The 27,615-nt window shown below is 45.1% G+C and overlaps 1 protein-coding gene across 1 annotated transcript in view; it reads left to right on the top strand.

Annotated features, from left to right (window-relative positions):
* The window catches only part of PNPLA7 (patatin like domain 7, lysophospholipase), a 1,710,105-nt gene that overhangs the window by 1,245,566 nt on the left and 436,924 nt on the right, over positions 1–27,615 (top strand). The window contains exon 27 of the mRNA XM_086921192.1: positions 8,038–8,194. Within this exon, the coding sequence (XP_086777318.1) occupies positions 8,038–8,194 (157 nt within the window). The remainder of the gene's footprint in view (positions 1–8,037; positions 8,195–27,615) is intronic.

Genomic DNA, 27,615 nt, shown 5'->3' with positions numbered 1-27,615 from the left:
AAAGAGATAGGGGCATCACCAGATAAGCAGGCAAAAGATAGAAAACAGAGAAGAATATAAAGAGAAGAGATGGAAAGAGAATGTACATAGAGAAAGGGATAAGCAATGGAAAAGACCAGAAGAGAGGATGAGCAGAGAAGGGGATGAGAGAAAGGGAGAAAGGGAGGCGTGAATAGAGAAGTAAAAGATACTACTTTTAATGATGATGATAATGAAATCGATGACCAAAGTTAGAGATGACCATGGAGCAATCAACATGAATGGTACTTCTTGAAATCGAAAATGCAGGAGCCTGTATTTATTATCTTGCAGTAATTTTTTTATGCTCAAAAGAGGCAGTTCTCTACCTTTGAAATTCAAATAAGATTGGGTTTAGGATTGCCGTCTTTACCTGTTCCTCTCACTTCCCTGCTGCTGCTGCATGACAGCAGAAACTAGTGCACCTGCAATTTACTCTTTTCCTTACACTTTAATTATTCCTAGTTGTACAGAACCTTTGCAAATTCCAATTCTGATGAGACTTAACCCCATCACCCTTGCTTGTAGCCAGTTTCATGCATTTGTCATTCTTCCTTCTGTTCAGCTTGTACTGATCATTTTCCGAATCTTATGCCATGACTCTTACACCTCATAAAATTAAATGTGAATAATAGATACTTGTTGCTACCCACCTCACTAGTACTCATTGTACTGACCTCAGAAAAATAAACGGATGGTTGGGCCTGTTGGAATCTGAACTTTTTACCAGAGGGGCTAGCATAGATCCCTGCAGGTAATACATCCTCCTACCTTCACAAAAGAGTTTCACTGAAGTACACCTATCAGGCTGTCTTTAAAATTTCCACTGACCTAAATTGATGCGGAGTACAAGCAGTGTTGCCCAATAGCTTTTAAAAAGTGTATTACTATTTAATAATTTACAGATGCTAAGATTTCTGGGTAGATTACATGTTTTGAGATTGCTTTCTATGTTGTGGTGGCACCTTGGATAATCACACTTCGTGCTCAGTTTCTGTGTTTCCTGAGTGTCTTTCCTTGGAAGTGTCTAAGCATATCAAAGAAAAAGAATATGTGGTGGCAGCTAAAACTCAGGGATACCATTTAGAATTATGGAAATTCAACATTCTGTGGGCTACAAACCCCGGACAAGAGGTGTTCTTCCCCTTGACTGTAAGGAAGTCGAGTCATGCACTTAGGTCCGATTTAAAGTTTGGCGGCAGGGTAGTCTGTTGCAAACTTGATGAAGTACTCTACTCGACAAACCTTTGGTCCGTCCACCTTATTTAGAGATGGACAGACCTTAAGTATTCTGTCTGCAGACCCAATTTTGTCTATGTTGATGAAATACTTCCTGTGATGGCTCAAAGGAGTATGACCCAAAATTCCTCAACTCATCAGGTCTAATGGCTCAATGTGTTACACAACATTATGAATCCTGCTGAAATTGCTTGAGGGAGAACCCTGAACCCATTGTAAATATTAAGTTGTCATATGCTGAGACCAACAATACTTGCCAGTGAACGTAAAAATGCATTATTAAATGTATATCTTTGAGAATAATGACACCACACATATCATGGTATTATACCAGAAGGGCGAAGCTTCCCCCCCCCCCCCCCCCACAAGTCATTTTAATGTACCTGTGAAGATTGCTCCCCCACCTCCCCTACTCTTCTAAGTGTTAGCCCCCCTCCCTCCTCCGAAGGGTCTAGTTGCGCCCCTGGTCAAGAGTCATCTGTTTTATCTTTGTATACACACGTCACTTCTTCACATTGTTCTCACCGTGTAGTCACTTTTCAGAATGCCCGATTGCCAATACAAAGCCAAATCCGTGCTCGCAGAGTGGCTGTTCAAAAAATATCCTTCGCAGCAATGAAGGTTCATGCTAATGAAAGCGCATTACGGAAGCCGAGCCTGTGATTATACAGATGTTGCTCATGCTGGGTGATGGATATCTCGATCCGAAGCGGGCACGGCACCGTGGCCTGGAATGACGAGCGCCTCCCTGCTAAGATGCGCCGGCTTATTATTCAACATGCTGATTCGGAACAGGATAACAATGGGCTTGCTGACAGTGTTATGACAGCTGACACAAGCAATCACAATGCTGCCGCACTTGAATCTGGGCCGTAAATAACGACGACATTGTTCTGGGTGCATCTCGAATATGGAAAATGGAAATGTTGTCAACAGTTTGTATCGGAACCCTCCTCCCTGCCCCAGTAAAATTGGTCGTATTTAGCGTTGATCCTATTCCTGAACTCTGCTGGCATTAGATGGAAAATAAATCTATAGGCTATAGCCCATGCAAATTATAATTGCATTTAAATAGCGCTTACTACCCCTACGAGGCGTCGAAGCACTTTACGCCGAGCAGCACGCTGCTCTGGAACCCAGGGTTAATGTTTAGTCCAGCATTAATACAAACCATTCCATGCGCTCATTTCACTTCCTTTGTGGTAGATTACAATTAATAGGAATTTGGTGTGATCATTAGTGGGAAGGGGGTATGTGAGCTCATGCATATTTTTGTTGGATCTAAGAGATGAGGTAGAAGAGACTTGATATTGTTCTATAGCAGGAGTATGACTTTGAAATACAGTAGAGATCTTTGAGTTGCAGGAAGTTGCAGAAATATATTAATAGACATTAAGGCATTGGTGCATGTGAAATAGAGAGGTTGTGGTCAAAGACGAGGCATGTCGGGAAAAGAAGGGAAGGAGAGGGCCACCGGAAAGAAGAAAAAACAGCAGAGGCTGTAGATTTAAGTAAAGATCAGTTTTTCATGCAGGATTTAGAAATATAAAGGATGCTAATAACATGCAATTTTAGGATGCAAGACTGTAGAGAGAAACAGCAGTATTTGCATGCTTAGATAGTGATATATTGGGTACGTTCGATAGGCACTGTGAGCAGTCTGCCGGATGCTACGCTACCATTAGGCCACCACTCCAGCATGGCATGGCCAGGTGAACAGCTCCGATACTGGAAGCATAAAGTAATGGCTGGGTGCATATACTTGGGAAATGTCAAGAGTTTTAGGCTGTGCTTGGAGGAAGCAGCATCAAGAGGATAGGAATGTGAGAAAATATAAGCAGATCGTTGCAGTGTGCGAAAATATGTGGGCATATATGTAAACGTTGAGAAGGAGATTTTGCAAATGCTGGAGTGGATGTCTTGTGATTTTCATTTTCAAGTTAGATTCACTATATTAACTATGAAAGAAAAGTGGATTCCTTTCACTACCCTCGCTCTGAGACACTTATTGTCTCGACTGGAGTTCCAGCCTACTGCACGCCTTTACACAAAAACCACTCCTGTTCAGAGTTTTCGCGAAGATCAGGAACAACCGGTCTCAAGTAATCATGTAGCTCCGGACTGGGCATGGAGTGTCTGGTATCCCTAGCTGTTGAGCATGAACATTGTTCCTCCAGTTAAGCTGTCTCTTCAGGAGGATCGTTTGTTGCAGCAACAGGGGAGGGTTCCACACCAGAACCTCACACTCTGCCTCCAGGCTGTGGAGATTGAGCGGCGACAGTAGATAGCATTCGACCATCCTCCCAAAACCTGTGATATTATTCTTGAAGCCTGCCGTCTGTCTTCCAACTTGGTATACAGCTGCAGTTGTGACAAATTTGTGGCAAAGTGTGTATCAAAAAGCTCTGATACCCTATCTGCTCCTCTTTCTCAGGTTCTGCTGTTTGTTCTTTCTTTGGCCTAGCATTGCTCTGCTCTGGGCACAGTTAAGGGCCTTCTTTCAGCCATTTCTTCATTTTTGCCATTACCGGACCATCTTTCCTTTTTTAAGTCACCGTTATGAAGAGATTACTGAAAGGTTTGCAACATATGTCCCCTCCCCCCCGCACCTCCCCTCACCCCCCCTCCCAGTCCATTCACCATGCCCCAGTGGGGCTTGGACCTGGTCTTTACTTTTCTGATGTGTGCTTCCTTTGAGCCATTACACAACTGCCCTCTTTGATTATTAACCATCAATAATGCCTTTCTGGTGCCGTCTCAGTGCACATGCCTTACTTTTTATTCTGTTAAACTGGTGCTCAAAGCACGTACCTCCTTCCTCCGAAGGTAGTCAGCCCTTTCCACGTAGGCCAGATGATCACCCTGCCTACCTTTTTTGCCCTGCCTCATCTTTCTGAAGAAGAGGAGACCACAATCTAGATCCAAAAAGCCTGTGGTCCTTCTACCTTACCACGCAAAAGAATTCTGGGTGATTGACCAACTTTTTGTAGGATACATTGGGGCAAGAAAAGTGAAGGCTGTGCAGAAACGTACCGTCTCCCGATGGATTGTGCAGTGCATAAAAATCTGCATTGCACTGGCCCAAAAGAACCACCTGAGGACTTGCATGCTTATTCTACCAGAGCTATAGCTGTGACCACTGCGTTAGCCCTTGGACGTCTGTCAGGCAGTTATGTGGGCTTACAAAGCAAACACAATGAGATGATGGACAGAGAGTTGAAACTTTCCAGACACTCACTGGGGTGGCGAAGTGAGCTAAAGAACGATGATGGATTCAACCCAAATCTGAGACTGAGGGTGAGTGTTTCAAAAGTTTCAGTGCTCCATTCATCATCTCCTTTTATTTCCTTTGTTCACCCTAAGTTGGCAGGGTATGCCCAGACGTGGGTACCTTGCTTGCTTTGCCACTGGATTCAAGCTGGCCTGGCTGATTAGGGCTTTTGGCGTGAAAATGGTCCCGGGATGCTTGCTCACGGTGCAGGGAAGACATGGCTTGGCAGTTCGGGCTGGAATGTTCCCATGATGCACAGTGTCAAAACCGATTTGCATATAGCTGTGTCCGAACTGGGGTGGCTAAGTGAGCTAAAGAACGATGATGGATTCAACCTAGATCTGTGACTGGGGGTGAGTGTCTGAAAAGTTTCAGCGCTCCTTCCATCATCTCCTTGTGTTTGCTTTGTTTGCCCTAAGTTGGCAGGGTATGCCCAGACGTGGGTCCCTTGCTCGCTTTGCCACTGGATTCAAGCTGGCTGGGCTGTTGGCCCGAAACCGGTCCCGGGATGCTTGTTTGCGGTCCAGGGAAGACATGGCTTTACAGTTTGGGCTGGACTGTTCCCATGAGGCACAGTATCAAGACTGATTTGCGTTTAGCTGTGTCTGAACTGGGGTGGCGAAGAGGGCTAAAAACGATGATGGATTCAATCCAGATCTGTGACTGGGGATGAGTGTCTGTAAAGTTTCACTGCTCCTTCCATAATCTCCTTGTGTTTAGTTATGTGGTCTTCACTGCACACTTTCACAAAGCACTACTAACTGGTCAAGACAGAGCCATCGGAATGGGCATTTTGCCAGTTCAGTCCTGCACAACTTTCTGGTTTAAGTTGGGTTTGCAGACCCGCCTCCTGGAAGGCATTGGTTGGATATATATTCTAAGATAAGGAATTTGCGGCTAGAATTCTATATCTGATGAACAGGTTACTTACCTTTGGTAGCGCCTTAACTGGTAGAGATTCTTCCTACCTGCAGATTCCTAACTGACCCTCTCATCCTCCCCGCTCCGTGACCGGAATAAAGGTTGAGGTTTTTTCCCCTTATATTGAGTGTGCTGAGGTGGTTACTGTGTAGGTACCACCCACGTCACTTTTAGTGCAGATGACACCACCGATGCTGAGCCGAATTAGGTCACCTACCATTGTGCAGGGATACTGCTCGAAAGTTTCTGGATCCAATCTGATGCCTGGAGATAATTCCAAGGTAAGGAACTTCTGGTTTTATAGAGTCTCTACCAGATAAGGTGTTACCGGAGGGAAGTAACTTGTTCATCTCCCCCGCATGGTGTCTCCACTCTTCTCTGATTTCCCCGCCATGTCTCTTGGTCCTGAACGTCAATGTCAGTCAGATTTTCTTTCTTACACCTTTCCTCCTGTGTCCAGGGAGTGCACTGTATTCACATCTTTGACACCCCATTCTTCCCATGCATCCTTTGCAACCCTTGCCAGTGGACTACTCCCCTTCAGCATTATGTTTGCCTCTCCATTGGAAGAAGTTTTCTGTAGATCCCTCATTTCGAAAAGAAATACAGACTCCTCTTTTGCAGCCTCTCCTCTGTGCAATCGAGTCTTCTCCTCAAATGATTTACTACCTTTCTACTTTTTTTCTGAAAAGATCATTAGTCTCTTCGAAGACTTTTCTTTTATCCCCTTTGGTGTTTGAGGCATTAAGTGTCAATCTCGTTATGCCAACCAGCAGAGTCTGCTCTCTCTTGACCTGGCGTGCCTCTTCCTTTGCTTTAACATTACTCGCTGACACTCATAAAACAGGTCTTTGGGTTCAAACATAAGTATCTTGGGTTTTTTCCTTCTGCTGGGGGTCTCCCGAAAAGTAATGCTATTGGGTAACTAGTTATCTTGATTGCCATTTACCTTCTTTGTGACAGCGTGGAAGCTCAGAATTGGTGGGGAAACTGTGCTAGAGCCTAGAAATCCAGCGAGCGACGGCACTGCTCCCTCAGAGGTGTCTTTCAACAAGACACAGGGAGGATGTCCAAACTGCTTCGGAGGAGTAGAGATGCAATGGCTTGTGTCTCAGGGGCTTCTTATTTGGATCTTGCTTTGACTATAGTGGATACTTCAGGTCCTCAAATTGAAACTGGGAGGCTCCTGGTTCTCTTTCAAGATGCTCTTCTGCCCGCCTAGATTTAAGCTGAAGTTGAAGTTGTTGCCCAGACCTGCTACCAAATGGCGAATGCTAGCGAGAAGGTGGATGGTTTGGAACCCCATGCCCTGACACTCCTGCTTGACGCGTATGTGCTTACACGTCTGCTACCATAGATTTAAATACAGATTGTAAACATTTTACTGTTGCAGTCTTGCAGTAAAAATGTATTTGATCAGTGAAGAATAGTTGAGTCAGTTCTAGACTCCGAGGTTACATGTTTATTCTAGCAAAGGCTTGGTTTATGCCCCAGCACAATGGGTATCTTGTTATTGAACTAGACTGAAAGGGAACGCATGCTTTTGTTTTTATCTGTTTTGCACCCTTTTATAGTCTTGCTATTAATGACGTGTTCTTCTCTGGCAGAGGGGCGTCTGCCTTTATAAAGTTGCCTAGCGCATTAGGTTGCATGGCAGTTTGTATTCACAAAAGAAGTACATTTGGAATTTCTGGATGAGGTTACACAACCAACATGTTACAATACTTTGAGGTCCCAGGTCCTTACCCACTAAGGGAGGCTTATGCACTGATTTGTTTGTCCACAAGTGTTAATCAGGTGGCAGGGACTTCAGGAATGTTGGTTGTTAGCTGATGGCCTGTTTAGTGTTGCATCACATACAGTCTTGTATTCACTTTCTAGCATGAAGCTCCCGTTTGATTCATTCCCCATCTCTTTGTGCTCTGCATGTTGGTTGACGGGAGGCATTTCTGGCTGAGGAGCATGCGACCTTCTATTCTCTGACCCGGTCTTTGTGAGGATTTACAGCCGTCTTGCAAGCCCTGTGGTCTTTCTATTCAAATACTCTGCAAGACTGAGCTTTTTGCCTAAAAATAACTATATGTTCTGGTGGTGCAGTCAGCTACTTTTAGGGGTTGTCTGATGGAAGTACCTCCAATGAATTATTGGTGGCCCCCCGGTAATTTGAGCGGTCATCCATGTTACTATTTAAACTGTAAATTACTAATGGCATACAGAGTAATATCTTAGTTTATTGGTTCAAAGCAGGTGTGATGATATTGATGGCACCCTTCATCTTCTCATTGAAATCTCTTATGCAAAAGAGGGCGCTTACCAGTGAGAATTAGCATACGCAGAGCATTGTCTGTGCTTTGATTCTGGAAAGGGTTTCCATGAACAAGTGTGGCTGAGAAGGAGCAGTGTTGGGTGTAGATTTTCGTAAGATACCTAACATTTGATGGTTTTTCTGTTTTGTTTTTCACTCCTCACTACCTTACAGTGTATGCTAAGTAAAAGCATAGATTTATTTTCACAGTACTTGTTGAGTTGAACTTCTCTTGGATGTGGTCTCTCTTTTGTTAAGATGTTTTCCCGTTCCTTTTGTGCAGGGGATTCTCTCAGGTCGGGATCATCAAGGCTCTGATAGAAGCAGGCATCCCTATCGACATGGTGGGCGGCACTTCCATCGGATCCTTCATGGGGGCACTTTACGCTGAGGAACGAAGCTTCAACCAGATAAAGATCAAAGCCAGAGAGTGGGCCAAGGTAAGGAGGCGCTCACGAAATCTAAATCAGGGTGTTTGACATACATGTAATAAATGTAGCATAGAAGGTAAAATGGAAATCAGCGAAGTGGTGTTGTAATTATACGTAACACATGCAACACAGAAGGCTTTCCAATACCAGAAAGTGATACAGGGTTTGCAAATGGAAAATAGTCGCAGGATCCCTGAAATGCCCAGGCAAGTCATTCTTTAATTCTTGCAGTGCTTGCTAATCTTTTGAAAAATGTGGTTCAGTTTCACCCGTTTCAGATCTATTCACCCATCACAAGGCCTCACTAGCACGGTCACGAGAGACAGAGCTACAATGTAAGAGAGATATCTAAAAATATGTTTACATTAAGTTTATTGAAGGTACTCCTACTCATCAAAAAGAAGGAGGCTACTGGAAGAATCATCCTTCACACCAGACATCCTCAATGGCCATTCCGAACATCTACAATGTCTATTTTCATAGCCTTATTTAAAAGTTCCTCAAGTATTCATCCGATTGGTACTGAATAGAAAACACTGACAATTTGCAGTTCACTTATTTGACCTCATCTTAGACATAAGAGTAATTGCAAAGGTTATTCTAATTGTGAGCCTCTCCCCTAACATGAGAAATGTTTGGTTAAAACCAATTTTCCAACAGTGGAGAAGATGCAACACTGGCCATTGATTTTAGCCTGGGCCATTCACTGAATTTCACTATATCTTTGGGCAGCACACTGCAGTACTCCAATTGTATGGACTTTTATTGAGCAAGTAAACATGCTAGAGTGGATGTGGCTTTTCCTTCCCTACTGGAACTTCTAGAAGTGACCATTTTGAGGCGTTTGTGATTTAAAAAAAAAATTATTTTTGCCACAGCAAAGACTCGTGGTACTATTGCAGTAGGACCCAGAGTGCAGCAAAATTATTTTTTGGGGTAGCTACTCTGCCTATTAGGGTGACTGAGACCCTGTTCTTGGATTTCCAATGGAGATTCAGATGCATTATGCGCTCTTTACCATCACACCGATATCTATTGAAGAGGAGGCCCCATGGAGCAATATTAGCATTAATTGTGTTGGATTTGTCCAAGTACACATGGCTTCTGCATGGGGCTGCGACCTTCTCCAGACAAGAATATCGGCCTTCTGCTCGGGTTTCAAGATTCTACAAAAGCCCAGGCATGATTCTCGAGTTGAGCTTTTTGGAATAGCCTATTCATTTTTAACATAGCCGTTCTGCCTTTGTTCACTTCAGTTGTCAGTCAGGGACCGATAGGGCTGCCGTAGAACACATTTGAAAGAGTTTTCTTGTAAGGGGAACAAATATCGGCTTTGGGTGGTTTTTGTAATGTGTGTACCGGTACGATATTAAAATGTTGGTCATGGCCGTATAAAACTGGCCAGGGGGTAACCCTATTTCTGTTTAACCTCATATTATGTTTTCTTTTCTGCCAAGTTGGCAAAAAGAGTGGATCTCCTTTTTCAGTAAGGGTTGAGGGCTCAGTACTCCATCAAAACCTTTAAACCCTTAGCTTTCAGGCTGGAGTGCAGCGGGGAGGCCTCGCCAATGGATGTACTTGATAATCAATTGTCTTTAGAAAAGTCTTGTACCAAGGCCATGCAAGGGTTCCACTTGAATAGATTCTGGGCATATTGAAATGTGTACTCGTTGTGGGTATTAACTTGTTTAATTTCTAGAACTATAGACTTTGACATTTCTATGACTATCAACAGACATAGTTTAAGCATGCTCCAAGGCTACTATTTGAAGATCTGAGTAACGGCATAGACCACTAGAGGTGTGTTCTTGTTGTCTAGTTAACATAACATAATGTGTACTTGTAAAATGCATGGCCTGTCAGAAGGGCCTCTTGGAGCTGAATAACAGATGTTTATTGTTACCCAAATCAATGGTACTCCTTTTATCGACCTCAGAAAAATGAAAGGATGACCATGAGGTTTAATGTTTGCCTGTACGGTGGGCGCATTAGTCCACTAAGCTACCAGACCCGGCTCTGTTTGATGCCATATAGATAGAGACCAAAGGACTCTAACAGTGTCGCAAAATTGTGAGGTCCAAACATAAAGGACTTGCAGCCCGATTCATCAAGCGAAATTGCGCTCGCAAAGGGCCAGATTCTGAGAATCTGGCCCTTTGCAAATGCAATTTTTGCATTTGGGATTCATCATTCCAAATGCAAAAATCGCTATTAGCGAAATCGCATATTTGCGATGAATTGGATTTAAGGAATCTCTAATAGAGATTCCTTAAATGCAATTAATCAAGCAATTAGAAATTGCGAATTCGCAATATTTGGTCGCAATTTACCACAAAGTCTGACTTCGTGGTAAATTGCGAAAAAAGAGTAAAAAGCACTTTAGTGCATTTTTTTCTTTTGCATGTTACACACACACATGTCCTTTGGACATGTGTGTGTGCAACACCTGTTTAAATTTGCATTTAAGGGGTGTCCTTTGGACACCCCTGGCACCCTTTAAATCGCTATCTTATTTACGATTAGCAAATTGCTAATCGCAAATAAGGAATATGGGGAGTTATTCCTTATTTGCGATTAGCAATTTGCTAATCGGAAATAAGGAATGTGTAGGAATCGTATTTTATTTTGCGATTCCTACATGAATCCCATTTTGCGAGTCTGTAATAGCGATTCCTTATGAATCGCTATTAAAGACTCGCAAAACGGGCCTTTGATGAATCTGGCTGTTGTTTACCAACAGTGGTTCAATTTATTGTGTATGTAAGAGATTGTATAATTTTCAGTACAATCAAATGTTCATAAGTTTTTCTTCAGAAACAACCAACACGTGTGTCGTCAAATAGCGACTTTTTCAAGGCTGTGAGATGAAGTATAAATTGGAACAAGTTATAATTTAAAAAAAGTAGAGATAAGAACGCAAGTGAAAAAAATTATGATAATCTTTTTGATGCCACTCAACCCTTCGATGAAAAACATCGTCATAATGAATTGTTACCCTTGTGATTCAATATACGATTTGCGCATATCGAAAATCCTGAAAATATATTGCCATCAACCTCTTGGTTCTTGGACCCCTCCTATGTGCCCAGTCATATACTGTCAGGATTCCACTAATCCCTAAAGTTAAGGAAGTGCTGTGAAGCATTCACAAGATAATCTGTGTTCAGTCATAATTCCCACCTATGGAAGGCAGGTGCGGGACTTGGAAAGATCCCTTTATCTTGTCCCAATCTTTGGATGTGCCCCCAAATTCATATTTGCCAGCCAGTGCTTGCCCATTTGTTGGCGAGAGTTTTCTAGATGATGCTATTGCAAGGTTCTGAGCAGGGGCATGCTACTTTAGACATCATTACAGCTGTTGCGAGCACATTCTGCTACTCGGCATCCTCTTGCGTGGCGGGCGTAACATCTGTAGTTCGCCATGTCCCTACTTCCTGCTGTCGGTAATGAGGAGACACTGCATGTTCGATTCTGTTTCAAGTGAGGCCATTTGTCGCCACTTGCTGTACATTTCTGAAGCCGAGAGCGCCCAGGCAGGCGCGGTGACGCCTGTCTCCTGCTTGCTTGTTATTTCATTAGAAACCCTGCGTGCGAGCGGCAGAGCTAGTGACACGTCTCACCTGTTCCTGGATTATACATTAAAGAACACATTTCAGGAAAAACACTGATGCTCCCGGTCCTGTCCCGCGATTCTCCGCTTATTTCAGTAGCATCAGCAGAATTGTTACTAGTGTCAGACGTGTTACCGGCGCAAGAGCGCCCTGATGTTTGAGTGCTGCTAAGGGTGTTAAGACTAATCACCAACAACCCGTTCTTTTTCTCCTCTCATCACTTCCTGTTTTTGGAGTTATTCCTATCTCCCTCTCTAGCTATCTCTAGCTCTATCTCTCTCCCCTTTTCCATGCTGATATCTAAATTGAAGTGAGCGGCTGCGGTAACTCTTTTCTAAATCTAATATTAAAGGTTGGGGGGGCATATATACAATAACTAGCGCATCCCTGCAAACCAGCAGGGATGCGCCAGTTATTGTGCGCCAGAGATCCGCCATCATGGATGCGCCACATTTACAATGCGGCGCACCATGGGGCAAAAACGGCACAGATGCGTCACGCATCTGTGCCTTAAACGTGACGCATTGCTGGAGTTGCGCCGCAAGCGCGACGCAGCTCCAGCAAGGCTCTGGGGGCCCTATCTAGTCAATGCTGCGTCAATCCTTATGCCTGCTTCAGGCAGGCGCAGGGTTTTGACACAGCATGGGCCTAAAAGTGACTGAGTGAAATCTTGTAGATTTCACTCAGCCACTTTTAGAAGGCATTCCTGTGCCGGAACGCTCCCCTCCCCCCTGCACAGGAATGCCTACATGTGGGGCAGGGCATTACAAAGTGACGCATCTCCCAGATGCGTCACGTTGTAAGTACCCCCGCACCATGGAGCAGGATTTGCGCTGCCGCTGCGTCACAAAAGTGACGCAACTGCAGCGTAAATAAGGCGCATGGGGCTTGTAAATCTTCCCCTTAGTGTTGAGGAATGGACAGCGATTCGAAAACATTTGAAGCATGATGTGCATGGTTTGCATTTATTTTCTATCAACGTGCATGTTGAAATGGAGCATCATTTTCGAATTTGTGTAGAACTCTTTGCGCCTGTTCTGAGGAAATATATGCCCGACTCAAGCAACTTTATATACATTTAAGTTCAACACGGTGTTGCCGAAGTGCCATTGGTGGCAGCAGATGGCGTTTCTGGATTGATAAAATCAGGGTCTGGGATATTTTCTGTCGACGATGGAATTTAAAACTGTTCTATCTAGTCAAAATAATTGTTCTTCCCACATTTTCTAAGATCTGTTTTGGAAAGGAATGGGGCGATAACACGTGCTCAGGACCTTCAAGGTGTGACCTTTAGGAATGTTAAAAATACCCACAGAGTGAACCCAAATGTGGAAAGTACCACCTGTACCTGAAATAATTTTGTCTGTCCACTGTAGGCGACGGACGTTCCGTACTTTCGTCCTCTTGCGTGCACTAACAACGCAAGAGGACGAAAATACGGAACGTCCCTCACTGCAATCGATTACGGCATGGAAGCTGTTTTATTTTTAACTGTCCCTGGATCCATGAGGGTGCAGTTACATTTGAGTACCTACACAGGACAGAAACCTTCTTCTACATCTGTACGAAGATTTAGTACCCTAGAAGACCTTATCTTAAGTCCTGATGAAGTCCACACCAGTTGGACGAAACGTGTCGGCTTTTGTTTTGTGACCAAGAAGAATAACAAACAATTTATATAAAACCTACAGTGGACAGACAAAATTATTTCTTGTGCAGGTGGTGCTTTCCGCATTTGTGTTAAGTTGTCATTTGGTCTTGGAGACTGCTCCTTGGAACCGGCAGGAGCAGTGGAGATGCACACCCTGTGAGCTAGAAGACTCCCAATTTTGGGACTCTTTTGAGGGGAATCAGTGGTGGGGAGGTGCGTCACAATCGCACAGTTGTGTGTTTGTTCGGCTTTCTGTTTTATGTTTTTGAGTGCACAGAGTCTCAGTGCTTTAGGTATTCTCAGACATTACTGATGGTTTTTTCCATCCTCAATGTACACATGACTCTGAGGCTAAAAAAGTAGGAGACCAAAGTACCAATAACACTGCTTGCCTAGGTGAAGAGATTTAATCGAATGACAAATGGTTTCCAAGTGAATAAAAATACTGGCTCTACCTCAGACTTCCGCTGCCTGCTGACATTCTGCATTTGTAGGTTAGGGTAAATAAGTATTTCCTTGGAAAGCTTAAATTTGCATAGTTTTTCAGGTGTACCTCAAAGGGCCTGATTACGTGTTTAGAGGTCCATGGGACTTCCAAACTCGCTGGGGAGGTTCAGTGGCGGTCGAGGACTTTCTCGAGGACCACCGCACCAGTGGTCCGACGGTAGTATTAAGAGTACGGCGGTCAGATTTCTTTTGGGCAGCTGCAACCCACAGAGATCCGCGTCCCTGGTGGTGGCACGGCTGTCTGAGTAAGTAATATGCATGGCGGTACCGCTGCAGCACTGCCATGCTTATTACGAGTTTCCTCATCGCCAGCCTTTTCATAGAGGAGAGTTCACCATGAAAAGTAGTGGCTGCTGGCAGGGAACGGCGGGGGAAGGGGGAGGAGGTGGGTCAAAAACAAACTAATATTAAAAAAAATAACATCTGTCAGGTGGGTGTCAGTTGACTTTGGCGGCCCAGGAACTGGGTGCTGTCATCGCGGCCTGCTCCAGGTCCGCCAAAGTCATAATCGGGCCCCAAGTATTTTGAGAATTGCCTAAAAATTAGTGAGACAATGTTTATGCGTCTCATATTCAGGCTGCTCATGTTTAGCAGTGATTCCCGTGACTTGGTGGAACTGTTACATTTTCTTTTTTTGATTTTCTGGTACAGAAAAGAGAAATGTATACAACAAAACTGTAGACAGCTTGCGTACACCAAGAAAAAATCCTATCCCAACAGTGTCAAGAAGAGAATATACCCTGTACCCCAAAACCCAAACCTATCCCTAAACCCTAAAAATAACCCTGTACCCCACAACCCAAACGTAGCCCTGAACCCTATAAATACCCCTGTACCCCAAAACCCATACCTATCCCTAAACCCTAAAATTACCCCTGTACCCCATAACCCAAAACTATATCTCAACCCTTAAAATACCCAAACACCCCAAAACATATACCTCAGTACCCCAAAACATATACCCCTATACCCATACTTACCTTATCCAAACATTAAAAAAAAAAACATGCTTTTACCATTCATGCATTTACAACGAATTTCTTTGTAAATGTATGCGTGGTAAAAGCATATAAAATGTAATGCCATGCGTTATAATGGCATTGCGGAGTCATGGTACTTTCGTAATGAAAGTATGCGGAGTGATGGTATGCGGAAAGAAAGTTGCGGAATAATGGGTGTTTACCCTCCCCGGTAAGTACATTGGTAGCACGGCGGACCACATCTCCAGCAACATACTCATATTTTTTCACCACCCATTTGAAAAATGCACAGGTCTCTCTCATTGATGGCCAGCACCGACATACACTTTTAGACACACCTCCCGCCACAAGTTCTAGAATTGCGAACTTTTGAGCTGAGGAGCTACGTTCGAATCTCGGCATCAGCTCAACATCCTGTGATTCCAGGCACATCGCTTTGTCTCCCCGTGCCTACCACAAATGAATGTGTTCTTCTGTAATGTAAATTGTGCTCATGCCATGTTGTCGAGTTCGCGCTATATAATATTGCAAGGAAAAATAAAGTAGGGCAACTCGAGTTCACACACTATTAAATGCACACTCTTCAGTGCATCAGCAGTGCACTGTGAATCGGAGCGTTTCACAGGCGTGTCACAGATAAGTAATGCTATCAAAACGAAATCCTACAAAACAATATACTACTGGCCGGCAGCAATTCATACCCGGGCAACGTCGGGACGGGCTGCTAGTTAAGCATAAAACAAAAGCAACCAATACATCACATATGTAAATAGCAAGAACAATACATATAATTCATATAGTATGTATGTATAGGCATTTATATAGCGCACTACTTACCCGGAGGGTCCCAAGGCGCTTTGACCGCAGCGAAACCCTTCCTGGCTTCCCTGAGAGATGGTCCCTTAATGGGTATCTCCAGGGTGAGACCAGGCATCCCCGGCGGTCTGGTGGGGCCGTTAGTGAAGATGAGGCAAGCTAATGCCCAGAGTTGCCGAGTGTGGTCGCTGATCAGAGTGGGCACCGAGGCGAGAGAATTATCGAGTCCGCTGACCCTGGTGAAAACACAAGCCTTATATTGTTTCAAATAATCAATATATATTTAAGTCCATCTGAAGGGTTTTATACGTGTTGCCAATTAAACATAGCAGTGATGATATGGAAGGGGCTGGATTTAAAACATGCAGTATAAAAATAAAAGCAATATTTGCAGACTCTTATATGAAGGAAACTGTTTTTCTTCAGTTCATAAAAATGCAGTGTTTTCTGGTTTATATATAGCAAATTGTTGTTTGTTGGTCAAGTAACTTGTTGAGTTAATACCTCATCAGAGGATGTGTTGACATCGGCGGGTGCACACACAGCATATGTGTGATCTTTACGAAAACCATACAGTGTGTGTTCATAGTTGACAATCTGTGTATTTGATGGACCATCAATTATTTGCTCATCTGAAGCACTCAATGGTAATTGTGGCTCCTCTCCATGGGGCTCGAAAGATTACTGCGAGTCAAGCCACTCATCAAGAGCTGCATCGAAAAGTGCCACGGTGCTATTGCTTTATCATAGGTGGCATCTTATTGAAGGGACAGAGGCATTACTCAGCATTGTTTCTGGTGCTCATGTTGAGGTTAAATATTGATTTCCCTATCAAGATAAGCCACTGGGAACTGTTGTAAGTCCACGATGATTTCAATTGGATAGTTTATGCACCGGAACACAGGCTTTAATTGTGTAGTATCCATTTTGTGAAGTTTGAGCATCCAGTGCTCACTGAGTTCAGATAGCCAAGCGTGTCCCATGCAGCATGCTAGAGTCTCTCTGTTGCTTTGTTCACCTGGATACGTATGTTGATTTCCTTGTCGGAACAGGAGAAAGATGATGTTACCCTAGCTGATTAGTAGTATCATGATTGGAAATCCTCCAAAAAGGCTGTAGAACAGAGGGTGAAAAAATACGGATTCAGTCCAAAGACTGCTTTAAATCCAGTCACCAGACCAGATCCAATGTTCTTAAAAAAGATGCATGCCAGTTAACACAGATGAATATCGGTTGTACGATATCAGCAAAATGTGTTGGGTATCGTGTATATAACATCCAGTGCCAGGGCTCTCGTCAGGAGGCCACTGCAGCTTGCACTACACTTTGCCCCAGCCATGCTGACAATGATATAACAACACTGCTAACCATCACACAGTCCTACAAGTGGGGGACAATTTAGACTATTTCAAGCCCCCAAAGCTATAAGAATGGCTTGGGCAGCAGGTAAAAGTAATTGTAACGTACATTGAATGAGTAATTAACTGTTGTTGTGGTCATCTTTAAATTAGCCAGACAGTCCCACCTTGTGGCAGACTGTCACAAGTGCTGGTGTTGGCAAGTGCTAGTGCCTAGCACCTGAAACTACTGGCTCAAATTAAGCACTGGTAACAGGCTCTGAATTACTGAAGCAGTACTGGTTGTCTGCAGATTATAAACTTCAACTGCTATAATTAAAGCGACTTTTTTTGTAACGGAACAGACAATAATTTATTCAAATCGGCAGCCTGCTTAGATTTCATGATTATGCTAGGCATGTTCCTAATGTTATTTTGAGGCAGAGGATACAATGTCCTTCCACTGCACTGTATTATTTCTGAAACTGTTTTCAGGTGTTGCTGGCCTGGTTCCAATCCACAGCAAGTAACATTTGTTAAAAATAAATTTGAACCATTATTCAGAAGTTCTTGATGTGTGGGAATGGAGGCAATGGGAAAAACTGTAAAAACACATTTTAACCCTGGAATCAAAGCACTACACAGGCCATGGTGATATTGTGTCACACAAAAGGGAGTGTCCTAAGTGATTTCTGCAATTTGATGTACTGATATACACAGGGTTATCTTTATTTTCATTTAAACAGGTGGTTAAACAGAGAGCTTCTATGAATGGGACAAATGTGCCTAGTTTCAAACCAAACAATAGATTTATATTTTTGACAGTCGTGAAAATGAAAGGTTATAGTAGGTAATGTGTATTAACCAGGTAATAAGTGGAGTGTCACTGATTGTAAATTGTGCATCTTCAACTTGTTATATACTTACTAGGGTGTATTTAGTTGCATTTTAGCCATTTTGTTTTTGTGTTAGCATCAAATTATATGGTACAAACAGGGCAGTTTAATTGAGAAGTTGCCAAGGCACAAAACCTGCTCTAAATGTTTATAGTGCCCAATTTAGTTGTCTAATTAATCTTAATTGGGCCTGTATGTGTTATAATAAATTTAGGTCTCCTTTCAGGAGGTCTACGGCTGAGAACAAAATGTGATTACATGAGTACACTCCTTTAGAAAGCGTATGCATTCCATTGTTAATAACTTTAAAAACTGAATGTCTGCTTGATCTATTTGCCTAATTCTTTATGCAGTTTCTTTCTCTGAATATTTGCTTAATTCGTTGTATATTCTCGCTCACTGAGGAAAAGTGTTCTTTTACAGCTGAAAGACTAAAGTGTTTCAGCCATCTTTGGCACAGCTTATCTACCCTTTATGTGGTAACTAAAACTGTGTTTGTTTATTGTAACATGGATCAGGATGAATAATTTTGGGTCTAAGAGTGTTGGAAAAGAAAGTCTGTGACAAGTATCAGAATCATAAGGCCAAAAGGCTACACCTTCACCAGGAAATTTGGATGAGTTATAGGTTCCATTGTGTATCACATCATTAATGTCTGATTCAGACATATTCATTTGAAATTGCCAATTATTGAACATGGTTAAATTTACTTTTGGAAAAGAAGGTTTCTTTAAGTCCTTCATTGTTCCAAATCCCAGACAAGTAGTCTGTGGGATAGTTTTGCTTAGAAAGATCTTATCTGATTGAGACTATTAGTTGTAGATTCCTTACCTTAGAATTTCCCCCAGGCATCAGTCTGGATCGGGAGATTTTTCAGCAGCAGTACCCCTGCGCATCAGTAGTTGGCGTCGGTCGGCTCCGCATCCATTGTCTGCATCGTGGGTGCCGGGATAACATTGTGGGACCTATATAGACTCCTCCCATGCGCTCTGATGTCAGTTCTTTCTTTTTCTGCCCCAGCCTAAGCGCAGATCTATAGAGAGCTACCCTTAGCTGTTTTTTGTCTAGCTTTTTTTTGACTTTCAACAGCTTTTTTCGAGTATTGGACTCCTGGTGTGTCGAGGATGTCCCAGTGTAGGACTGGCTTCAGGCCTTGTGGTTCCTGTCATCAGACAATGTCTCCTTGTGTTTGCATCGCACTATGTCCATCATGGACACGCACCATGTGTGCTTCTGGTCCGTGGAGCGCGACCACAACCGGAATTCGAACTCCGAGTACCGGGCCATGAATCCGAAGGCTTTGCGGGAGTACTCCCTAAAGCTGTTGCAGGCCCGGCGCTCAGCTCCGCTACACTCTCGTTTGAGAAGAAGGTCCAGAGTACGGTCACGGTGCCCACACTCCTCATTGCTGTCCAAGTCATCGTGGAGGTCAGGTAAGAACAAGAAGAAGCCAAAGAAGCACAGGCGCTCTTCGACTTCACCCCATACGTCTGCCAACAAGACACAGGACTATTGGAGTCGTCGCTTCAAAGCTCCATCCCCAGAGCTTCCTTCTGAGACAACTCCACACCTCCATGCTCTTCCAGGAGCCGGAGTTTCTCCTGCAAAATCCAAAAATTCTCTGAGGCCCTGTACCTAATTTTTGGGCAGCCTGGCTCCACAGGTGTGCCTTCAGACCCCTTGGAGTCAGTTGGGTGCCCTAGGTTTTTCACGCCAGTGGCTTTGGCCCACCTCTGATGGGTTCCCATGGATCCGCTAGCAGATTGGCCTGATGCCGGTCAGTCTTACTCGACTTTCCCCAATGTCAGCCTCTGCAACGACGCTCCCGACAAAGACAATGCCCCTGGTCGGCGTCGACCCCATCCCAGTCTCCGAAGTGGATTCGGAGCCGTACCGACATAGATTGATGTTGGTTCCAACGCCGGAACTGACTTTTGTCCCTTTGTTCTTTCTATCGCTGATTTTATGCTAGGAGGTGCTGATGTGGAATGGGAAGGGCATCTGGACTCATTAACTGACCAGCTTGAAGACCTCATGGACTGGCGGATGAACTTGGGTGAGGCAAGTGGTCTGGATACTTCCCCTTACACTGGTATGTTTTCTCCCCCTACCGCGGCTACGGAAGAGGGATCTTACTACGCTGTGGTCATGAGAAGGGCAGTCGAGGTCCTCTGCCTAACTCTCCCTTCGGTCGCAGTCAGGATTAACCTTCTAACAGAGGTGCTTTAACTGCGGATTCTACTACGGAACCCCTATTGCCCTTCAATGAAGCCTGCACTGATGACCTTCTGGGCACTTGGTCCAAGATCAGCGGATCCTTTGGACAGGACAATCACCTCCCACCACTGCCCCACTCCGGGAGACCTAGCATTCCTGGCGCAGCATCCCTCGCCTGAGAGCTTGGTTGTCCAAGACTCATCTTCAAAGGGTGCATTCCCTTCTGCACCTCTAGATAGAGAATCCAAGACCATGGACCACCTTGGGAAAGGGATATTTTCTTCCTCCAGCTTGGCATTGTGGTCGGTGAATACCACGCTCCTCTTGGGCAAATACTCCCATACCATATGGGATACGGTTGCGCAGATGCTGCCTCAGTGCCTGGAGGAGGCCTGGGCTATTCTCTCCCAGGCAGTTGTGAATGGGAGGGACCCCGCCAAATTCACCATACATTATCGACTCGCTGAGCAGAACGGTTGCTCGTCCGTAGCATTCAGATGCTATGCCTGGTTGAGGACTTCTGGCTTTTCGGGGGATGTCTAATCTACCTTGAAAGAAATACCCTTTGATGGTACTCGCCTTTTTGGGACACAGCAGACCCTGTGCTTGAGCGCTTCAAGAAATCTCGAGCTAGGACCAGATCCTTTGGCCTCATGGCTACCCTCCTGTCCACCGCAGCCTGCCTTTCGGCCCTTTCATGGCTATGGAAGGGGCACAAAGCCATGTCTTGTCCATTACAGCCACGAGTCATGCAAATCGTCCAGCCTCTGCGTGGACGTGGGACCAAGCGTTCTTGTGGGTCGGGTAACCAGCAGGCGGGTCAGTCCCCCCTTTTCCCCCTACCACAGCCTCCAAAACTTCCTAGTCTGATGTTTCAGGTCCATCATCAGCCAGCCAGAGGCAGGATTCGCCAGAATCTCTTCCGCTGGCAGTCCATCACGTCAGACAGGTGGGTTTTCAGATAGTCCGAAGGGGCTACTTCCTCTCATTCGAGACTACCCCTTCCTCCATGCCACCTTCTGATGACTGTATATCTGAAGATCATTTGGCACTTCTCTGCGAGGACGTTTTGACTCTCTTGGCCAAAGGGCGCCATAGAGAGGGTCCCTGTGCCAGAAGTAGGACTTGGTTTTTAGTACCGCTACTTTCTGATGCCTAAGAAGGACAGTGGACTGGATACTATCCTAGACTTCCGGAACTTCAACTTCTTCCTCCGGAAGGAGAAGTTCAAGATGCTCAGTTTAGCACAGCGGTACAAAAGGGGGTGGTGATGGACGGAGCATCTGAATCAATCAAACCGTCACACCCAGTCAAAAGATCTGGGTTTAATCCATCACCATTCTTTAGCCCACTCTGCCACCCCAGTTCAGACATGGCTATATGCAAATCAGTCTGACTCTGTGCCTCATGGGAACTGTCCAGCCCGAACTGCCAAGCCATGTCTTCTCTGGACCGGAAACAAGCTTCCGAGGATAGGTTTCTGGCATTCCAGCCGTCTTCATCCCGGCTTGCTTGAATACAGTGGCAAAGTGAGCAAGGGACTCACGTCTGAGCATACCCTGCCACACTTATGGCGGCCAAAAGCGGTACAAAAGGGGGTGGTGATGGACGGAGCATCTGAATCAATCAAACACTCACACCCAGTCAAAAGATCTGGGTTTAATCCATCACTGTTCTTTAGCCCACTCTGCCACCCCAGTTCAGACATGGCTATATGCAAATCAGTCTGACCCTGTTACTCATGGGAACAGTCCAGCCCGAACTGCCAAGCCATGTCTTCCCTGGACCGGAAACAAGCTTCCGAAGACCGGTTTCTGGCATTCCAGCCGTCTTCATCCCGGCTTGCTTGAATCCAGTGGCAAAGTGAGCAAGGGACTCACGTCTGAGCATACCCTGCCATACTATGCGTCTCTAAGATTACCATGCGGTAGTCTCTTTGTAAATCTTCAAATGGTAATACTGTTCCTTTTGACCGTAGGTCTCCCACTCTCGAGATACCGATCATATCCCATTTGTCAAACCCCAGGCATTTAATCAATGTACCAAGTCTTTCTGCCTCCCTGAAGGGCATGGATTGAATCACTTTATTTTGCCATCCCAACCTATTGGTAACTTGGTGCCAGAGATTGACCGTTTGATGTGTTGGGCCTGTTAAAAGTTGATGGTTAGGATTTGTATATAACGCTTGTGTATAGCCTCTGGGGCCCATGAGTTGTCTATCCTTCTGGTGTGCCGGGTCGCCGCACAATCTGTGTACCCACTGATTGACCACCGCCAGTTGGGTTGTCCAGTAATATAGTATAGTATCATGTTGGGCGATCCCTCCATCGTACCATCCCTTTGTGAGTTTCGGCATTGCTATGCGCGGGAGCTTCCCATCCCAGAGTAGGGTTCTCATCTTACACTCTATGGTGATAAAATAGGTGCCTGGGACCTGGACTGGTGTGTTTTGCAGGATGTATGGAAATCTTGGCAGTGCCTAGTTCCTTGCTTTAGTGGGAAGGAAGAGGAGAGAGCACCTTTCGCTCCCACTTTAGCATGGGGGTTATGGTACAGAGCCATGATCATTTAGACCAGATTATCCCCAAGATTGAATTTCTTGAGTGTCTCATGTAAAAACGTCCAATCTACCTTATCGAACGCCTTTTCTGCGTCTAGCGTTGTGGAAACAGTTGGTGAGCTGATTAATTTCGCTTTTTCGATGGCATGGCAGAAAATTTGAGTATTGTTGCTAGACAACCTTTGTTTTAGGAAGCCAGTTTGGGAGGAGTGTATGAGTTTGCAATGTACTTTTGTATTCGGTCTGACAATATTATGGCATATAATTTGCGGCCAGGTTTATGAGAGAGATAGGTCTGTAGTTTTTTGTCGATGGGATGTCTTTACCTTCTTTTGGGATGACTGTGATTATTGCCTCAGCTGGGGTACCAGTTACTGGTGAACTGATGAAAAAGGAGTTGGAGAGGATGTTTCAGGAGATCACCAAACTCATAGAATGATGCATTAAACCCATCTGGGCCAGGTGCTTTACCTATTTTTAACGGCATTCTCCAATTCTACCAGATTGATCTGTCCCTTAATGGAGTCCCTTTCTTCATCAGTTAAGGATTCCAATGATGCTTCATTCAAATATTCCTGCATCTTTTGCGGGATAACATTTGGGTTTGAGTCATACAACTTTTGGTAAAATTCCTTAAAGGTATCAGCAATTTTGTTGACATTAGCATGGGATAGCTGCTTCTCTGTTCCTCTTAGCGATTGAGCCCTTCCTCCAGCATCTGAGAAAAAAACAGAATATACCAGGCATAGACTTTAGCAAATCTAATTTAAGTTGCAGCCTATGCTGATGACATCCTAGTGGTGTCCAAAGAAGTGAACACGGCCATTTCAGCCCTAATGTAAACGATTCAAGACTACACAGAGGTATTGGGCTACTCCCTTAATAAAAATAAAACTGAAGTAAAGCTACTTAATATGGGCGGGTCCAGAGATGTTTTTGGGTGACTCAGGACTAACATGGCAGACAGGATCGAACAAATATCTTGGCATTGAATTTTCAAACGATCTGATTTCTACGCTAGAGGAGAACGAAACTATCATCATTAAAAAAAATCACAGAACTTTTAGACAGATGGTCCCTGAAATTTTTAACTTGGTGGTCGAGAATAGAAACTGTGAAAATGATGATAACACCTCTCGTTAACTATCTCATCAGTATGATACCCATGACACTATCAAATAATTTCCTTAAGAAAATAGACAAATCCACCAGTAAGTTTTTGTGGCAAGGTAAAAGAGCGAGAATTAGCATGGAGGAGCTCAAACTTGACAAGAAAAAAGGAGTAGGACTTTCTAATTTTAGGATATACCAAACAGCCTACCTTTGTAAACAGGGGGGCGATGTGGCTTAGGGATAACTTAGATTACAGACCCCAGTGGCTAGGCGCAGAACTTAACCTGCTAAATGAGATCCCGCTTCAGGCTATACTGACTATGCAGGTCTCAACGCTAGAACACTCCAAATACATCATACTCAACACGTAGAAAGCTCTGCCACGCCTTGATTCTATATCACTACAAAAATAGGTGCCTCAAACACAGCAGCGATTTGGCACAATCCTTTAATAAGAATAAACAGGAAAACAATCTACTGGAAGGAATGGTCGCAGAAAGGCATTCATTTTATCAAAGATCTTTACGAGAACACTCTACCAATTCCATTTAATGTCCTGAAAAATGAGAGAGGGTTAACGGATCTAGACTTCTATAGATTCCTTAAACTCAAGGTACAGATCTCTGGACTTAATACAAATACTTCACCCCCTTCACTCCCTTCCAAATTGAATAGCTTATGTAGCTCCAACCACATGGTCTCAAAAATATACAAAGCCCTGTTGCCTGAGCCTCGGAAGTCTCATAAATCTATTGAGGCAAAATGGGTGTCTGAACAGAACAGCAAAGCAATTAAACCGGATTGGGAACTAATACATATGATGCCCTTTAAACACAAATTTTCTCCTTCACTATCTCAAACAAAATACATGATAATAAATAGGAGCTATTGGATGCCTGCTAGACTGCACAAACTTAAACTTATCCAGTCACCACAATGCTGGAACTGTAACTCCCATACATGCGATTTGCCACACATGCTCCTCTTCTGCCCACTATTACAGAATTTCTGGAAAAAAGTCCTTAACCATATATCCCTGACATTCAACATCTCCCCGGCGAAAGAGTTTTCGTATACCTTATTTGGTGTCCAGGATCCAGATCTAAAAAGGGATGATGACCGCTTTCTGCTTGATCTAATGTTGATCGTGGCTTGTAAAATAGTCCTGTGTAACTGGAAAAGCTTTAATAAAATCTCATACAAAATTTGGCAGGAGTGGCTCACCTTCCTGAGGGGCGCAGATAGCATTGCTCTACAAATTTCCCCTTGGAAACCGAAACACAGGAAGATATGGAAGTCCCTGGATGAGACAACCACGGTGTTTAAACCACCTTGAATTTCAAAAGAAATAACGAACAGGTTACACCTGTAGTCTGCGAAAATCCCAATATGGGTGGGTGACCCTTGGTCTGAGTGAACGCCCCTCTCCCCTTCCCATCTCTCTCTCTCTCTCTCTCTCTCTCTCTCTCCTATTATCATTATTATTATTATTATTATTATTACTTTTCGTTGATGTCATTGAGGTGGAAGTTTTGTAAGGGAGTCATTAGAAATGCACGGCGCATGATCACATTTGTACAAAAAGCACACAGCAAAGTGAACTCAGATGCATACATTGTTGTGTAGGGTCTCTACTCAACACGTTTCAGAACCCCTATGTCTGCTCAACTGATATACTGCAGTAACAAATGTATAATGTAAACACAAATTTGCTCAAAACAAAAGCCTCTCTGTTTAACTACGTGAACGCTGTTATATAATATTTTATTAGTGTATTGTTTTTTCTGTATTGTTTTGGCAAAACTCAATAAACATTTACTGAACAAAAAAAAAAGAAATCATGGCAGTGACATCATCTTAACAAGCATTTACAATGCAATGGTCTCGGCATTATTAAAGGTAGAGCTATTGGCATTGCTCATGACATTTTTTTTTAAATCATAAAAAAATGGCATTGTTATTTACATTGCCAATAGCTTAATCACTCGCAAATGCAGACCTATTGCATTTACACCCACACAGAGCCACACACACACAAAGCCACCCACACACACATACAGAGCCACCCACACAGAGCCACTCACAGTCATTCACATAGAGCCCCCTACACAGAGCTACCCTCACACAGACCGAGCCACCCACACACAAAGAGCCCCACACACACACACAGAGCCCCCCCCCCACACACACAGAGCCCCCCACACACACACAGAGCCCCACATACACACAGAGCCCCCCCCACACACACACAGAGCCCCCCCCCACACACACACACAGCCCCCCCACACACACACAGAGCCCCCCACACACACACACACAGAGCCCCCCCCCCACACACACAGAGCCCCCCCCACACACAGAGCCCCCCCCACACACACAGCCCCCCCTCACACAGAGCCCCCACATACACACCCAGAGCCCCACATACACACCCAGAGCCCCACATACACACCCAAAGCCCCACATACACACCCAGAGCCACATACACACCCAGAGCCACATACACACCCAGAGCCACATACACACCCAGAAGAGGAAGCACAGCGAGGGGGCAGGGAAGCAAGTACAGGCAGGGGGCAGGGGAGCAAGAACAGAAAAAATGGCATTGTTATTTACATTGCCAATAGCTTAATCACTCGCAAATGCAGACCTATTGCATTTACACCCACACAGAGCCACACACACACAAAGCCACCCACACACACATACAGAGCCACCCACACAGAGCCACTCACAGTCATTCACATAGAGCCCCCTACACAGAGCTACCCTCACACAGACCGAGCCACCCACACACAAAGAGCCCCACACACACACACACAGAGCCCCCCCACACACACACAGAGCCCCACACACACACAGAGCCCCCCCCACACACACACAGAGCCAGCACAGCCAGGGGACAGGGGAGCAAGCACAGCCAGGGGGCAGGGGAGCAAGCGCAGCCAGGGGAGCAAGCACAGCCAGGGGGCAGGGGAGCAAGCACAGCCAGGGGGCAGGGGAGCAAGCACAGCCAGGGGAGCAAGCACAGCCAGGGGGCAGGGGAGCAAGCACAGCCAGGGATCAGGGGGGCAAGCACAGCCAGGGGCAGGGGAGCAAGCACAGCCAGGGGGCTGGGGAGCAAGCACAGCCAGGGGGCAGGGGAGCAAGCACAGCCAGGGGGCAGGGGAGCAAACACAGTCAGGGGGCAGGGGACCAAGCACATCCAGGGGGCAGGGGAGCAAGCACAGCCAGGGGGCAGGGGAGCAAGCACTGCCAGGGGAGCAAGCACAGCCAGGGGGCAGGAGAGCAAGCACAGCCAGGGAGCAGGGAAGCAAGCACAGCCAGGGGGCAGGGAAGCAAGCACAGTGAGGGGAGCAAGCACAGCCAGGGGGGCAGGGAAGCAAGCACAACCAGGGGGGCAGGGAAGCAAGCACAACCAGGGGGGCAGGGAAGCAAGCACAGCCAGGGGGGCAGGGAAGCAAGCACAGCCAGGGGGGCAGGGAAGCAAGCACAGCCAGGGGGGCAGGGAAGCAAGCACAGCGAGGGGGGCAAGGAAGCAAGCACAGGGAGGGGGAAGGAAGCAAGCACAGCGAGGGGGGCAGGGAAGCAAGCACAGCGAGGGGGGGCAGGGAAGCAAACACAGCCAGGGGGCAGGGAAGCAAACACAGCCAGGGGGCAGGGAATATATGCTCTCTTTTCCTGGGATGCATAATGACATGATGCAATGACATGCACACACACATATTTGGTAACCCTATAT

Source organism: Lissotriton vulgaris, chromosome 5, assembly GCF_964263255.1.
Source record: "Lissotriton vulgaris chromosome 5, aLisVul1.2, whole genome shotgun sequence".
Classification (NCBI taxonomy): domain Eukaryota; kingdom Metazoa; phylum Chordata; class Amphibia; order Caudata; family Salamandridae; genus Lissotriton; species Lissotriton vulgaris.
This window is presented reverse-complemented; position numbering and strand designations above follow the sequence as displayed.